The 16,886-nt window shown below is 48.8% G+C and overlaps 1 protein-coding gene across 27 annotated transcripts in view; it reads left to right on the top strand.

Annotated features, from left to right (window-relative positions):
• The first annotated feature begins 1,872 nt into the window (after window positions 1-1,872).
• LOC108000201 (forkhead box protein P1) overlaps window positions 1,873-16,886 on the top strand; it is a 199,376-nt gene continuing 184,362 nt past the window's right edge. For 24 of the 27 annotated variants that reach the window (XR_009832381.1, XR_009832382.1, XM_062083797.1 and 21 more), the window contains exon 1: window positions 1,873-2,981. Coding sequence is in view for 22 of the 27 variants with exons in the window: in XM_062083797.1 (XP_061939781.1) it covers window positions 2,952-2,981 (30 nt within the window). In the remaining 5 variants the exon portion in view is untranslated. Of the gene's footprint in view, window positions 2,982-10,619; window positions 11,383-16,886 lie in introns of those variants that run through there. The other 3 variants (XM_062083807.1, XM_062083803.1, XM_062083805.1) reach the window with 2 other exon arrangements.

The raw sequence follows: 16,886 nt of genomic DNA, 5'->3' as shown, positions 1-16,886 counted from the left end.
TTCATCAGAATGACGGTGTTTGTGCGATATTTCGCCGAATATCGGAGCTTTTAAGCGATAACGATGTCCCTTTGCATAGTCTCCTGTTTTGTCGCATTTTCCGGATATTACTCTTCGACGGCTATTATTTTCCTCCCGATTAACGATTCATCCGTCCTCTTATTTATCACGCGATTAAACGAATCGCTGCTCGTGACAGCGGCGCAATTATTACCGACACCGAAAAAGCGATCAAAAGAGTTCTTCTAGTTGGTATAATTGTCGAATCGAAACGGATCGACGAGACGTCTCGAAAATACCGAAAGGATTTTTATCGCGCAAAACGAAAGTTACGTTTCCCGTATCTCATCGGGGTATTCGCGTATGTGCGCTTTTGCATTCTCTTTGTCCGCTTCTGCCTCTCGGTATCGCTCTTTCTTCACCGCCATTGAAGCCCCTTATCAATACGGTGGTAGCTGTGCACTCGCCATTGTGCGCTCGGTTTGGTTCCGCGTCGAGAAACAAGACGAACAACAACAACAACAACAAACAACAACAAACTGGCCGATGCCAAGTCCCTTTCCACCCTTCCTTCCCGCGACCCGTTTTCCACACCACATTGTTCTCCACCCCCATCACTCGCTATCGCCCCGATTACGAGCATGACAGTTTCAATCTTGCGTTACCGTGCACGTTCCTTTCTTCGATATGTGTCACTGTTTGCTACAACTTTCCCCGCTAACCTTTAACAGTCCGCGGCAACGTGTCTATCCGCTTACTCTTTCGCCCATCGTGCGTTCCATCCGTGTGTTTCTCATTCCCCGTCCATCGAAATCCGTGTATCGAAATTACTCGTAGCCGGGGGCGACGAAGATTATTTAAATGTCAAAGGACGAACTCTTTCGCGGTCGTAACGAGTTATAAATAAAAAGAGAAGGAAAAAAGAAAGAAGAGAAGGAAAAAGGATGAGTTAAAATAAAAAGAAAATCATCGCTTACATTCAGATATGAAAACGTAACGAAGGATATCGTGCAATTTCCACGCTACATATCGCGCGTCCTTTTTAAACGCATCGCGAATGAACGAAAGGTATTATCGAATTGATGATTATCCGGAGACTACTCGCGCACCACGATGATAAATTGCTCGTACGGTGGCGATGAATGCATCGGAATGGGTCGTCAGCTTTAGCGTGGTCTTAGGACTAGGCCGAATCGATAACAATAACTACCACGTCGAGCCGCGTCAACTCTCGCCCATATCTTAACCGACAACTGTCTGTCGCTTGTAAACGAGAGATTACCATCTATCGTAGGAACGATATCGCGAACGAAACCTACACGCGCCATTATTATTCGATTATCTAATTACCGGTATTCTCGCGATGGTATTGTCGCCTCCGGGACAAGACACCCGGCGTTATTCCGACTGATACAAAATTCAAGCTTCTCCGAATTTTTGCCCGGCAGAGAAACCGTGGTGGCGGTACGTTCAAACCAAAAGCGTATTTACGAAGGAGGAGGAGGTGGTGGAAGCGAAGGAATATCTAAGAAGACGCGGGTGACAACTAGCGAGAGAAGAAAAGAGAGAGAGAAAGAGAGAGAGGGAGGAGGAAGACGGAGCGGCGAAGGAGAGGAGGGAGAGAGAGAGAGAGAGAGAGAAGGAGACACGACACGGAGAAAAGAACGACAGACACACGAGAAGGCAGAAGGAAGGTAGGTACGTAGAAGTAGCGAGGCTTCGCGGGCGAAGCGTGCCTGAGAGAAACGGGGATATAACGAGGAACGAGGAGCGAGGTATAGGTTCGTATAGGAAGGTGGAACGAGGAGACAACGAAACGACTAGGGAGGGATGGAGACAGAGGGAGGCCGAGTGAGTGCGCCGACTCAGTAGCCGCGTGTTCGGTGCGGCCGTAGGGTTTCGCGGCCAAGCGGTGCCGAGCGTCGCACAGTCGCGACGGCAGCTACCGGCGCGCGGTACCCCTTTTTCTTTAAACCACACTCTCAATTCCGCACGGTTCAGCGCACGTTTCCTGCGTCGACGACGACGACGAGGATAAAGACCGAGGACGTGGACGAACACGACGCTGGTCAGCTCCGATCGCGAGAGAGGGCGCCTTCCGTCGTTACCACCACCATCACCACCGCGACTACCACCACCACCACCACCACCACCACCACCATCACCACCACCACCACTACTATTATTATTACTACTATTACTACTACCACTACTATTACTACTGTTACTATTACTTCTACTACTACTACTACTACTGCTACTGCTACTATTACTGTCACCACTACCACACCGCTACTGTAACACCATAATAATTCAACCCTCGTTTTCGAAAATACCACGCAGCACTTACTTACAAGGATAACACGCGGATACGTATCACCCTTTCCTTTCGGCCCGACGTATAGACAGATATCGTGGTAATCCACCTTGGTTCTCTCGCTGCATTGTCGCGCTCACGTCCCGGCCGGAGAGAGCGACAACCGTACCACCGTGACCGAGAGAAAATCGGCATCGTTCTTCTCTCCCCCAACGAGAGAAAGAGACACGTGGCGCGGCGCACGCGGAGGTGTCCAACGAAGTACATCGCGAAGGGAGAGAAAGAGCATTCGGATAGATAGATTGGAATAGAGAAATAGGAAAGGAAAGGAAGGAAAAGGGAGAGAGAGGGAGAGAGAGAGAGAGAGAAAGAGGAGAGAAGGAGGGGGAGGTGGAGAGAAAGGTAGAGAGGTGGCAGAAGGACAGAGGAACGAGAGGGGGTGGGCGGGAGAAGACGGAAAGGGAGGAAAAGTACGAATAGCCAGGACGAAGATCGTGGAAGATAGAGGAGAAACGGGAAACGGGTCTTGTGTCTTCGTTTCGTTTCTTCGGGAAATAATTTTACCAAGAGAAGGACGGAGCAACGAGCGACAGTCACGAGCGAGACGACGACGACGACGAGGAGGAAACGGGACATGCTGGAACCACGCTGGAGACCCGTCCAGGTAGAGAGACTTACTTCACCCCCGCAACACTAGTTCCGTCTTCACTGCACTGCTTATGACACCCGATGCCCGATTGACTGTCTGCCTGACCTGCCTCACCTGCCTCACCTGCCTGACTGCCTGCCTAACTGTCCGTGTCTGTCAATGATCTCGTAGAATCTATCGTCGCATCTGCGTCTCTTTCTCTCTCATTCGCTTCTCTTTCTCTTCTCTCTCTCTTTCTCTCTCTCTCTCCTTCTCTTTCTTCGTTCAAATCTCTGTCTCTTTGTCTCGTCATTCTTTGCCGCTTGCTTCATTCACCGTCCCTTGCGTTGCTCTTACTCAATGATGATCGCCACGTGCCATGCAGTCCTTTTGCACGCTGTCGTTACCAGACACTGTTGTTCAGTTTTTTCCAATCATTTGCCATCTATCGCTTCCTTCTTTTCATCGGTGTGCGTGCCGCTTTTGTTTCCACCCTTGATCCCCTCCCCTCCTCGCCCTTTGTTTCGAATTGTTTCGTTTTGTCACGACAGAATTTACCGTCTCCGCGGGGTATAGATGCACGCATCGTCGTAGGCAATCGCGAACGAGAAAGATGGTGTTATCGTTTCGCGATCGTGGATCCACGATCCATCCAACGATATTTATTACTAGCTAGTTCGGAATAAAATCTGCACGTAGCATGAAAATAACTTGAAATTATCGTTGCATTTTCAACGAAAAAACAACCCGATTCCTCAATCCTCGGGCGAGGAATTAGGTCGTCACGAAAACGGATGGAAATCGGTATTGGTATAACGTTTGGCAAAAAGAAAAAAAAAACGATCGATTTTGCGAAACGCGTTGATTATTTCATTACGATTACGTGCACGCGGGAGCGCAAAAGGTGATGGCATTTCGATGAAGCCAGGTTTAGAGTTATCGTATTTTGTCGTTTAGAGACGGTTTAGAGACGGTGGACGCGTCTCGTTATAATATAGATAAATGACTCGTTGCTTTGAGATTTTCTGATTGATCTTACGTTGAGCGGGCCGGACGATATTCGTGGAAATGACACTTTAACGATCGTGACAAGACAAATAGGTGCACCGGACAAGCAGAATGGTTGGTCAAATAAATCTCGCTACACAGTTCCAAGATTAACTACGCTCGAGTAACTAAATGCGTACCTGCCTTACAGTACAGAAATCTTTCCGGCAAAACGCATTTTTCCTAAAAATAATCTTGGCAGTAATAAGCCTATTTTGACGCTGCCTGGAGATTCGAATGATACGATGTAATACGAATTATCGCGAATTATTTCATATATGCTTCAATTATTTCAACTTCGACTCGCCCCGATCTATTTCGCGATTAACATCTATCCTGTTTCGATCCGTTTGTCTCTAACAAATTCCAAAAAAAGAAAAAAGAAAATAAAACGAAATGGAAAAGACGAAGAAGAAGAACAAAAAGCAGAGAAGGGAATGGGACAGAGAGTAACGTTAGAGTAACGTTCGAATCGTAAAGAGCAATCGATCTATCGATCTATTAATCGTTCTATTCTAATTTCTTTTCAAACTTATCCAACGAAACATCCGCGATGGCATCCAGCTTGGTACATTCGTTTGTCAATGGTAGTTACGCTTCAATCGAAGAACGCTTCGTGTTACCTGGGAATAGAGGTGATTTTTCTCAGAAGGATATAGTGAATGGGAGTAGACGAAGCTATGGGAGGATGATGGTGTATAGGTATGGGTGGTGTAGGTATGAGACTGCAGAAGTCCCGGGGTGTAGTAGGTGGAACAACGCAGAGACGGAGGCGGTCCTACCCTACTTGGGGGCGTTAAAGAAGTAGGTGGGGTTGGCCACCCCCGCGCATCAACCCTTGCACCCCGCGTCTCCGAAACCCCTGTGGATCGCCCGGTTCCCTTCGATCCCATATTCGCCAATCAACCAACCCACCCCGCTTCTCCATCCTCTCTCTCTTTCTCTCTCTCTCCCTCTCCCTTTCTCCCTCTCTCTCTCTCTCTCTCTCTCTCTCTCTCTCTCTCTCTTCCTATTCTAGCGCTTCTCCAAGGTTGCCGCTACTCCCGTGCATCCGCTTCTGCTTCCTTCTTGGCTGACCAAAGATTTCGTCAAAATTCAAAGCCGTTCACCGTTCACTAACAGCCGAAACGTGTTGAAACGTTGTCCGACGATCGCTAGGAAAGGGAGCTAGGGAGAGAAGGTCTGCGCGAAGTGAGGAGGAATGAGGACGCGATGATGAGAACGTCGATTCTAAGAAAAAGTGTGGAGGATCCGGTTTTGATCGTCCGACGGTGGTCCACGGTATCTGGATGGATCGGAGGGTGTTGTTTGGTCTAGTGTCTAGTGCGTGATAATCGTCGATCCATCGTCCACGATCGAGCGGGGCGATTACCGCTTGGCACGGATCCTCGATGCCTCTGTCACGCCTTCCTCGTTGCTTCGACGAAATCGTGCGGATCGGGCAAAGGGTGTCGGTTGTCAATCGCATCGGTGTACATCTCACCATCGTCTCCCCACGCCACGCTCCTCGTGCTCGCCCATCTTCTCACCTCTTCCACCGGTGGAAGACGCATGCATGCATGTGCGTTCGTACGCGTATACGTGCAGCGGGCGTGTATGCAGGCCGCATAGGATGAAGATACATACGGTACAGTGTACCAACACAGTTGTGCCACTATAACCCCCGTTTTCGCGCTTGCTTGGCACGGCACAGCATCCCTCTTCGGCTACTTCCGGCCAGACCAAGCTCCGCCCACTTTTATATTAATCACGTCTTGGTTCGCTCCTGGCTTCTGTTCTCCATCTTTCTTCCCCAGTGAGCGATTTCCTACTGTGGACGCCTGGGAACCACACCTTTGCCCGTTGCTTTATTCATGCTCCAGGTTTGCGACGCGAATCTTTATATATATATATATATTTCTTTCTTCTTCTGCTCTCTCGTCTCCGTTACATCGAAGGACGAAATCTTGTAACGCATTCTTGTCGCGATCGTCGACGATGCCCGGAATCGTAGGTAGCGATGGAGCAACACGATGATCCGTGAAGATGGAACGAAGATACGCAGCCATCGCGGGTGTCATCGATCATTTCGAGTTTACAGACAGAAGGAGTAACGGATAGGGACGAATCAATAACACGTCTGATAATGTTTCCAAAAGGTTCAACGGATTCTTCATCGTCTCGCGTAGCGTAAATTCTCCGGTAGTTTATAACGCGTCGCTTTTTTCCCTCCCCCGACACCGTCGAAGGGGGAAAGAGTCGTAGCGCGATATTTCACGAATCGTCGTGTCCTCGACGGCTCGAGAGGAATCGAAACAAAAAGGAAAAAAAAAAAAAAGGAAAGGCAAAAGAAAGGGGGGAAAAAAGGAAAAAAAGGAGAGGAAAAAGAGTGATTCTCGCCACCGTAGTGTAGTTGACTGCAACATTCGTGCGTTCCGAACACCGTGCGCCGAACAGAGTAATGAATAATAACCAGTTATTATTGCCAGGTCGAGCAATAAACACGCAGCTCACAAACACACCATCCCCTTGCCGCAATAAGGGTTGTCACGCATAGGTACGACATTTGTTTCCAACGCGTCGAGTGTGCACGTTACGAGCACCACCTTTCTACAGATATTGGTTCCATTGTTACACGTTGTGTATCGTGACTGCTTCTCCGCCACTTTCGCGATCTACCGATCCTCGTGCCGCCTATCATCCGTCACAGCCACTTCAACGCCACTCCGCATTGTTCTCTCTCTCGATTCTTCAATTCGTCGCGACCGCGCGTTTTTCTTTTTCTTCTTTTTTTTTTTTTCGCTCCCTTTTTGTTATTTTCCTTTTTTTTCATTCCGTGCGACGCGCAAAACACCAGCGGCTAACGTCTTCATCGCGAATTTACAATTTCCTCTCCACAAAATCCGTGCCCATCACCCGTACTTCTCTCTCTCTCTCTCTCTCTCCTCCCATTGATATTCAAAGGCTTGGCAGATGATTCGATGCAATTTATCTCGACAAAGGCACCGGTTAAATTTAACATCGGCCGAAGATACGTGGAGGAAATACGCGTATCTTCGTCCCCGTTTCGCCCGTTTCAATGAACAAATTTCAATCGGCCGATCGTATCGCCGTTAAAAAAGGAAAGGAAAAGGAAAGCAAGGAGTCGATCGATCCTGTGTACGGGAATTAAGACGACGCGCGTAAATTGTTTTGAAAATGATGGAATCGCGACGCGGTGGTATCGATGCGAGCGATATCGACGCGAGGCGATTCGAATTCCTAGAGGTTGGTTCATTTTGTCGCGATAATACGCATTCCATGTCATTCCGATAGCGCGTGTACGGCAATGCATCATCGCCCCCGCGACGGGTATTTGTCAATAGAAACAGGCATCGACGCCGCAACTGCGGCAAGTATACGTCAATATACATAACGACCGCCTGTTGACTTGTTACGTTGTCGAGTACCGCCGATGATTCGATGATTTGCCGATCCATGACTGCTCCGTGTCAAATATGCCCCCCACGGCTGTTCTCGTAGGCGCGTTAACACGGGAACGCCGGCGGCCGTTCATTTGCGATCGGCGCACTAACGCGCGTCGTTACATTAAATTATCATCCACCGATTGTGATGTACCGACGGTTTGCACGGCGACTCGTTATAACAAGATCATGGCGTCGCCTCGACGACAATTTCCCAGATATCCCGCTGCATCATGAATAATATCGCGATAAGGCTATCAAATCGAATATGTTTGGATCCGTTCCGACGTTAACCGGTTAATTTGGGTCGAAGGGTGACGTTGACATTGCTGCCACTTGTCAAACTTTTCTCTCCTCCCCCCCTACTTTCCACGGATTTATCAATCCCGCGAAAACCGAGTCTACTTTTTCCTTTATTCGCGGAACACGTCGCTGCTCTCGTGTCTCCTTTTTCTTTTTTTCTGCGAAAACCATTTTGAAACTTGTTAAGATAATACGTGGAATTTGCTCTTCTCCGATTTCTATCCTTTGCCAGCGCCGCGTATAGTTTCTTTTGGTGAAAAAAGAGAGGTTTCCTCCATCGACGTCATTGTGCACAAGGACGAAAGTAGAATCAGAATCGCGGCGTACAAAGAGCCGCGTTTCGCGTTCCCTATGGGACACCGAGGAGCGATTCGCGGGGGGATGGGGTCAAAAAAAAAAAAAAAAAGTCGATCATTATCCACTCGGCTCTGCATCGGTCGTGTTACCCGATGCAACCTCGTTTGCAGCTCGCTCTCCTCACTCCTCCGCTGCAATAATAGAGTATTCTGTACGATGCTGGACATTGAGAGCGACCGCCGTATTAAAACCCATTCGTGTTTGAGCTCGTGATCCCATCGCGTATCAATTATTACGCAGATTTGTACACAAAGGGGGACGGTTGATGCGTTGCCCAGATATAAACCGCAATAATCGTCTGTCTTGTAATTCGTATCATCCTCTCCCGGCATCCTGACTTTCCGTCGTCGCTACTCGAATTATACAACCCATCCTTCCTTCCCTCACAATATATAAAACCGATCGATTCGATCGAGAAAGTGGTCGTTGAAATTGTCCAATGGACGAATTTTGTCCAACTTGGAATCGAACGTTTGGAACGAAGACGAGAGAACGAAGCTTTGAAAAAAAGAGAAAGAAAAACCGACGCCATAGAAACGTTTTTCTATCACGCACGAGCGCGCATCATGCGATCGCGTCTTAACGAAATTAAAATATAGGGTGTGGTACTGAGCGCGCGATAAGTTTCACAACAACAAAGTTTTTTTTTTTTTTTTTTTCCCTCCTCCGATCGAAGCGTGCGAAAAGAGAAACGGGAAAACAGGAGCGAATATTAAATATAATACGCAACACGATATACCGTGGTTCACGGGGAGAGAGAGAGAGAGAGAGAGGGAGAAAGAAAAAGAAGAAAAAAAGAAAAAACTTGCCGCATATTGCACGCATCTTGCATAAAATCGAGGACACGTGCACGATCATTGAACAATAAGAGTGAGAACAACAAAAGACTCGTAATTCTCGTTCTTGGCCGCGGTGTGAACGGGCGGGAAAACTTGGTCACCTTGTCGCGGCAGTGAAAAGAGTCCGATCATGACCAGACCGTGGCGCGTTGGTTACGATGTATCTCGTACGCAACAACGTTGGTGACATAATAATAGAGGGACATCGCGATCCTCGTAGCGAACTGCGAGCGACGGCGTATCAAAATGTAGATCGGTCTTGTTTGAATTCGCGGTTCTATCATGAATCAATTACCGCGCGGATTCGTACACAACGAGGATCGCGACGAAAGCTCGCGCGTGGAAGGATGAGGGACATAAAGAGGGGTGCAGGGGGAGGATTCGCAAACAGAGCGCGCGTGCATGTACGCGGTTGCATATAGGTGTTTCCAGTCCTGCGTTGTTGATGCACACGCAAACGTCACCCACTCGAGTGTGGAGAGCCTCATCGTTTCTACGCGGATGCTTCTTTATCGTTGCGAACCGATCGCTTCCATTTCCCCCTCCCCCCGTCCCTTTCTCCACCTCCGTTCTCCTCCTTCCTCGCTCGGATATTTTCCCGCGATAATCATTCCATCCAACTTCGCCTATTCGAGACGAAACGACGCAAGTTCGACGTCGTCCTCGTATTTAAAGGACGAATATTCCGCGCTAGTCGAATCACCTTTATTCCTCGTCAAGTGGACGAGTTTCTTTTAAAAAACATTACCCCCATTGATGGCGCCAGAAGAGGTTTTAACTACGACGGTATTTTGTGTCGGTTAAACCGGTTGCCGAGAGAATATTTCTCTCTCTCTCTCTCTCTCTTCCTCTTCCAGTTGAAACTACCACGTGTTCGCTAATAAAAATTTAGAACGACGGTTTGAGAAACGAGTTCCATCGGGCGTTCAACTCGTCGGAAAATCGTGGAAATTCTTTCTCCTAATTACGCGAAGATTCGCGTTGCTTGCTTGATTTCGCGTACAGGGAAAAGCGCGTTCCGAGTTTACGTTAACGCGTGACGCGCGTTACAAGCTGTCAGAACGGATGGTTACGCAACGCCATCCAGAGTACTCAAATCTAATTTAAACGAGTCAAAGCTAACGAAGAGTTGTTTTCGCGTGGAAGTGTATTTATAACGGCAGACTCAGACTTCGAATCTGGTCGTGTTAACTCTTTCTTCCTCGAACCGTCTCTCCCTTCGACGATTGGCCCGACCAATTGCGTTTTTAGAACGCAACTTACTCGCGAAACGATCCAACCGGACGGACGGATGGATCTCGGTAAGAAGATGCCGATTTTTCTCGTTGCGTCGTTGAAAGAAAAACAAGGGAAAAAGAGAAAGAGAAAACGATGGACGGAATCGATAACCGTTTCCTTTTGCTTACGTTGCACTGAAAAACAACGATACATGTGTACTTATGAAGTGTAGAACCATGTCACCGAGCCAGACGGGTGGCGATATCATCTTCGAGCGAGCTGATAAGCGTACGTTCAGCACGCTGGAATAAATAACTACCGACTCTCTGGAAAAATTATTGCAACCTAAACTCTCTCTTATCTATCTCGATTTCGATTGGCCGAGATGGCTCGTCCAAGTATACCACGCTGTTTACTCCGCTCGATCGAAACCTGGCTAAGAACCACTTCGATCCATTCGTCGTCTCGTTCTGCCTTCTCTGACGAATCGTGCCTTATCGTTCCTCTTTGCTGCCCGAGGCCGAATATTTCGATAGTTGGTTTCCCCGCGATCACGTCGCGATCACTTTCGCAAACCGCGATCGCTTTCGTCGCCCGCTCGAACTTTCTACTCGGGCGGATCGTTTCGAGCGTTTAGCGAAGAGAAGAGACAGGTTGTAAAATTCCTTTTTCGACGTGCCGGAGGTGGCTGTATCGGCATCGTTGCATTCAATCGGGGAAACATAATTCTCGCGATACCCACGCAGTTCGGTTTAAATTCCTCGCAGCCAGTGTGGTCTTATCAGTTCGGCGACACCGTCTGCCCGTTCTTCAAAGAGTCTTGGGAACGAGTCTAGGGAAGACAGTGGACGATACGCGTTTCTCTTCTCTTTCCAAATTAGTCGCTGCCCGATAATTGTATCGCGCATAGCCGACGTCTTCTAACGTCGTTTTTTTTTCCGTCGCGTTCAGTGTTCGCCTCGTTCGAAGCCGAAGTCGCTCTATCGAACGCGTGCGTCGAGGACGAAGAAGAAAAGTGGACGAGAGGAGAGGGAAAAATCGCTTTCCACCTGCTTGCTCCCGACGAGGTTCCGAAACATTTTCGCAAAACTGGATTTTCTTGGGTTTCTTATGTTCCACGTCCCCGTATTCACAAGTTCGATCGTGCAACAACTACAAATGTGTTTCTTCATTGGATGGCGCGAGGGCGGCATAAAAATTCCTAATTTGTGAGCCGACAGAGCCGAGAAGGTTAGTGTTCCAATTGTAATTCTCCAATCTCGTTATCACGACCGATCAACGAATATACCCCGACCTAATATAGCGAGAGATCACCGTTGAAACAATCGTGGAACGAGGATCGAAAAAATAATAATTTCCAATGGACCCAGCCAACTCCGCGGAGTGGAACTCCTCTTATTCCACTCTTCGCATCAGCTTCTTATCTGAGACCACTATTGTTTGCACAATATTGTTTTACCGGAGATAAGTGTCCCATGCGCTCATTATACAACCAACCGTTTATTTACTTGCCTCGTCTCTAGAGATTTCACAATCGTCGCCAAACATGTGGCAATCGTATGCAATTTCGCATTTCTGACTCTCAACGATTTTTTTCCTTCCTTTTTTACCAACGTATCTCCGACTCCTTGCTCGTCGTATCGACGCGTCGTTTGGGCAGAGAAAATTAAAAGAAGGAAGCTCTACTACTCCCATAAATAAAACATAAAATAGGAACCGGAACACCGGCGGAACGCACTCGAAGATGGAAGAGCGTCGAAGGACGGCTCGTTTCCATCCGTCCATCCATCGGATCCGCGACACGAGGGACGCGCGGCCGTGCGACGAGGAGCACGAGGAGCGACAGAAAGAGAGCCGTAGGAAGATGACATAATCCCACTCGCGCAATTTGCGAAACAGATTTACGCGTGGGACGGGCGCGGGCATTTATGATAATGTGTAGCGCGGTTTACCGGTCGCGACTCTCCACGTTGGTCGCGCCGCGTCTCGTCGCGTCGTATAAATTCGCTCGTTCTCAGAGACGAGGCTCTCCGCGCGTGTGTGCGTGCGCATCGAGGCGCGCTGCGAAGTGCACGAGCCGTGCGCGTCGAGATACGTGGCTGCTCGCTCGCGAATCCCATTTAACGCTGTCCCTGATGCCCTGGTTGACGCACACGGATACTCTCGGCCGCATGAGTACACGCACGTGCACGCTGCACCGATGCGCGGCGCGGGGGAAAAGAGGGTGACCGGGATAATCGTGCAAGACGATTGGTAGCTTCCTGTCGGTCACGTGACATCACGACCCGCATCATCGCGGAACGACGATGCATGGGGCTGCAGAGGATGACATTCGTTGCACTCACCCAGTGCCGTTAAGTAGGTGGATATGATGCGGCCGCGGATTAATGGTTACGGATACATCTTGGATGCGATGATTTGTTGGCTTTTATCGCGACGGATCGCCAGAAACGGGATGGGGCGAGCGTGTTAACTCATCCACCCGGGGGCCAAACCGACGGGATTAATGATATCTGCTTGTACGAAGTACCGTGTTATTTACGCGATAAATTCGTCCGGCCCGTGCTCGGCCCGCGTATTAAATTATTGAGGATGCATTTTAAGAGAATAATTTAGAACGACGATGCCCTCTTCCGTGCCAATTTTCAGACCGCCGCACGAGGTTACGATTCAACGATGCGCGCTCGCACACCCACACCGTCCGTCCACGCTCCTCCCATCGCCCGTTTTTCGCCACAATTTTTCCTTGTTTCGTCGCAGACGGGCTCGCGTTTCAACTTTCTCGTCCGATTATTCTCGTCCTCCCGTTCGATCCTACGAAAATACCCCGAATCACGGAGCGGCCGCGTTCATGGACGTCAATTCGCCTCCGCCCCGATCCCGAGTGCGTTTCGTCAACGTGGTCGAAACAACTCGATTCGATCGAGATGCGTCCACGAGATGTCTTCTTCCCCTGCCATTTATTCCATCGTATTTCGATCGTACAAGGAATTTCACGCGTAAACGCGTGTCAAAAAGGCGTGTCACGACGGATGGATTTCCTCCTCTCCTCCTTCATTTATCCACCCGCGAAGATAATACGTTCGGAAATTGATCTCCGACTTTTCCACCCGTCTCGAAATCGATTCGATCGTCGGGCGTATCGTGAACGATAGCAGTGTCACGCGGCGAAAAAGAAGTAGAGATTAGCTGCGTCGTTGATGCCCCGCAATATCGTGCCATCTATTTTGTAATAGAAACAACGGAAGAGCCTAATTCCGCGAGGTTGCTCTCGTCCTCCTCGCCTATTAGATGTGTGGATACATGTCGGCGCGCATGATGCCATTCCTATCTACCTATACTTACTTACCTAGCTAGCTACCTACCTACCCACCTAATTATACCGAGTGGACCACTCGAAGCGATAAGCGATTTACATACCGAACGACGCGATGGATTTACCGCTCGCCCGTGTGTACGATGCCCGCCGTATTACTTTGCTCTAACTCCCCGTGTTCCCCATCGCCGGACTTTGCTCCATTTTCCTCCTATTCCGGGAAGTGCGGACAAAGAATCGGCGCTCGTGCCGATACCTGCTATACGCACCGCGTATACGCACGTATATAGCTGTGCCTCCTCGATTTTCTCTCCAACCTCTCGAGGTCTCGTTCCAACAACAAATAATTAACCGAGAGTGAACGTAACGTGTGTACACGGGAACGGAACGGAGCGAGCTTGAGCTCGCGGTTGTGTTCGAGCGATATCGGTCGATCGAGTCGAAGAACGGAACGGTTTTAATTATTTTCGAAAGCCGTTTAAACGATAAACGATCTACGGAGATGGATCAAAGGAGATGGGATACGGATATTGGGTAAAATTATTTATATTCGGGTTAATAGCAACCTTGAAATCGGTGGTCTAAATGTCATAAATATCGGCCCGGCACACCTGGTTATGAAACGAGGAGCGCGAAAATGCAGAGACAATTTCTCGCCGGTATAAATCTTTAAGCGGTACACGACTACTCCGGTTAATAATTGATAAGTAAATAATTCATTCGAGGTGGTGAACACGACCGTGCCAAACGATGAGACAGATTTACTGTTCGTCCCTCTAGCAGACGCATTTGCACTTTGCTCCATTCCTGGGCGACTTTGGTATATATTTTGCCTCGCGGTCACGGAAGTTTCAAGTATAGTTAGTAGCCAAGTGTACTAAGGATTGGTATGTAGCTGGCTCTCATCGGTTCATTTATTTACGCGATCGGGCCACTTAATATCGCGGCGGAGGTAACCAGGCAAAAACGCTAATTTTACTCTCGTCCTATCGAAGAGGCGAAGAGTCTTCCGGTATAAATTTTCGGAGAAAATGTAAATTTTTCGTCGATGCGACCCGTCCACCTTCCCCGACATTACCCGCAAAAATAAATCATAACGTCGCCGTTCAACGATCGTGCGTGCGATCGTTACGAGAATACTCGGTCGAGATCCGATCGCGATCCAGATTTCGAATTGGTATAAATATACGCGGCTTATCGATCAATCGATGGAGATCCGTTTAATCCCTTCGAGATCGGAATATCGGCTAGTGAACCAATGACAACAAGATTCTATTTCAAACGATGGTTATTCTTAGATTCGCGTAAATTTAATTGCGACAGCGGTAGCGACGTATAGCTCCAAACATGTATCGCGGTTGAAATATGACTTGGAAGTATAGTGCAACGGCAATTATTTAATTCGGTTAATTATTGCTCTTAGAGCAAGACGTTTCCAAAGATATATCGCTGAAATATCGTTGTCTATAATTGCGCAACCCGAAACTTGCCGGGGGTAACCTTATCTAGGAAAGTAACGAAATAACGTTGTTTAATTAATTGCGCGTTTCGAAAAGGCGGAAGGGAGAGGGAGCGGGGCAGGGGTGGGGGAGAGGAGTATGTTGAAAAGGAGTCGCGAAGTTTTATCGTTCTTCCGCGTGGGTTTGTATTTCTTTCTCTCTCTCTCTCCCTCTCCCTCTGCTTCGAGCAAAAAAAATGGAATAGAGAGTGTGTGTGAGAGAGAGAGAGAGAGAGAAGAAATGGTAGAGTTAGTAAAGTTAATATTTTTAAAGGAATAATGAATTCAGTAACCCCAGACTGGGAGCACCGCACGTCCCAGCTTTAAATCTTTTCTGTAAATAGATTATGGCGCAAGATAATGAAAAATTTGCCAGCGCCGCGCGCGCCTAAGTTCAACGCTCGTTCCTTTGAACTTTCTTTTTCGGGTCCTGGGGTAGTTTCTTTTTTTCAAAGATTTCACGCGCCCTGAAAATTTATGCCTCTCATAGTCGCTTCTATTTTTCCCTCCTCGCGTTATTCACCCGGAAGAACGCCGAATCCTCGCCTCGCTCCGTCTTCTTTAGATTTCTACGTCGCGAGTAGGAAGGAGAGGGACGCTTTCCTCTCGGGCTCGCGAGCAATTTCCTCCGCAGAGAAACTCGAGCGAGCGCGTTAAACGAATTGCAGCATTATCGTTGCGACTTGTTCCGACTCTATGTGTGTACAAGGGAAGATAAGATAACGCATACCCGCGCGGAGGATCACATGATTAGGGCAATCGAGGCATACTTGTCTTCGATCGGCGGTTAGTTAGCAAAGAGAAAATTGAAATATGAATCATCGAGAGTACATAATCGTGCTCTAAATAACTCGAGCAAACGTCTTGCTCGCGTGTGTATACAGCGACGAACGCGGACGAAAGAAACTCGGCTCGCGTTCGTTTCTTCTTTCTTCCACCCTCCCCCTCCGCATACCTTCCCCACGTGTTTTCCTTCCCGTCCACTATATCCACCGAGCTGCACGCTCGCTACGTTCACATTTTTCTTGGCTCGCGCTCCACCACGCCCGTGGCTCCGTGTCCCACGGTGGCCACGTAGGATACACGCTCGGAGATAGGGACGATACGTATTCGCGATCGTCCGTACGTCGTTCCTTGTCTCATTAAACCGCGGCTACGAGGAAACTAATTAGCCCGCGATAAGCTGGAGGAGAAGGGGGCTGCCTTGATTCGCGGGGGAAAACACGCTCGCCGCGGGTATCCATCCGGGTCCCGCGAATAAATTTAGGCGACGCGCGTACCGACCCGATCTCCTCGCCGCGGCAGACAGCCCCCCTCCCTCCTTCCCGTTGATAAATTCATGCTCGCCCCTGCGTTTCAACGTACCCCCATTGACGAGAGAGTGGAAATGGTCAACGTTGGCCAAGAAGTTGCTCGCCCCCTTCTCGCGGACATCAGTATTAATAGTAAATGAATCTAGAATAGAACGCGCGGCGAAGTTGCGCGGCCGTTATGTGGATACACGAGCTCCACGTTTACGAGCTTGGCCATCGACATGCACGTTTTACGACCCGGCCTGATACTAATGCGAGAAAAGAGTTTCTCCCCCAGTGGAGGATGGTGGAAGAAAGGGGGGAGGGGGAGGGGGAGACTGGTTAAGAAGATAGGGGGGGCGAAGAAAATCTTCCCGGAAGTTGGTCGGTCGGTCGGTCGCCCTAAAGTTTACGCGGTACGTGTTGGGAATACCATTAGGGTTAATGATCTTAACGAGGCCGAATACTAGAGAGGCTACCGATGCGCCACGGATAAAACTGATTCTATTCAAGTTTACATTTACGTTCCCTTCCCGCAATTAGTACGTTACGCCGTATTACCGGAGAATATATACCTGGAGATCGCGTTTCCGGATAAAAGGGGCGAGAGAGGGGCCTCTCGCGAAGT

Source organism: Apis cerana, linkage group LG13 (assembly GCF_029169275.1).
Source record: "Apis cerana isolate GH-2021 linkage group LG13, AcerK_1.0, whole genome shotgun sequence".
Classification (NCBI taxonomy): domain Eukaryota; kingdom Metazoa; phylum Arthropoda; class Insecta; order Hymenoptera; family Apidae; genus Apis; species Apis cerana.
The sequence above is the reverse complement of the archived record's forward strand: the minus strand, read 5'-3'. Positions and strand labels throughout refer to the sequence as shown.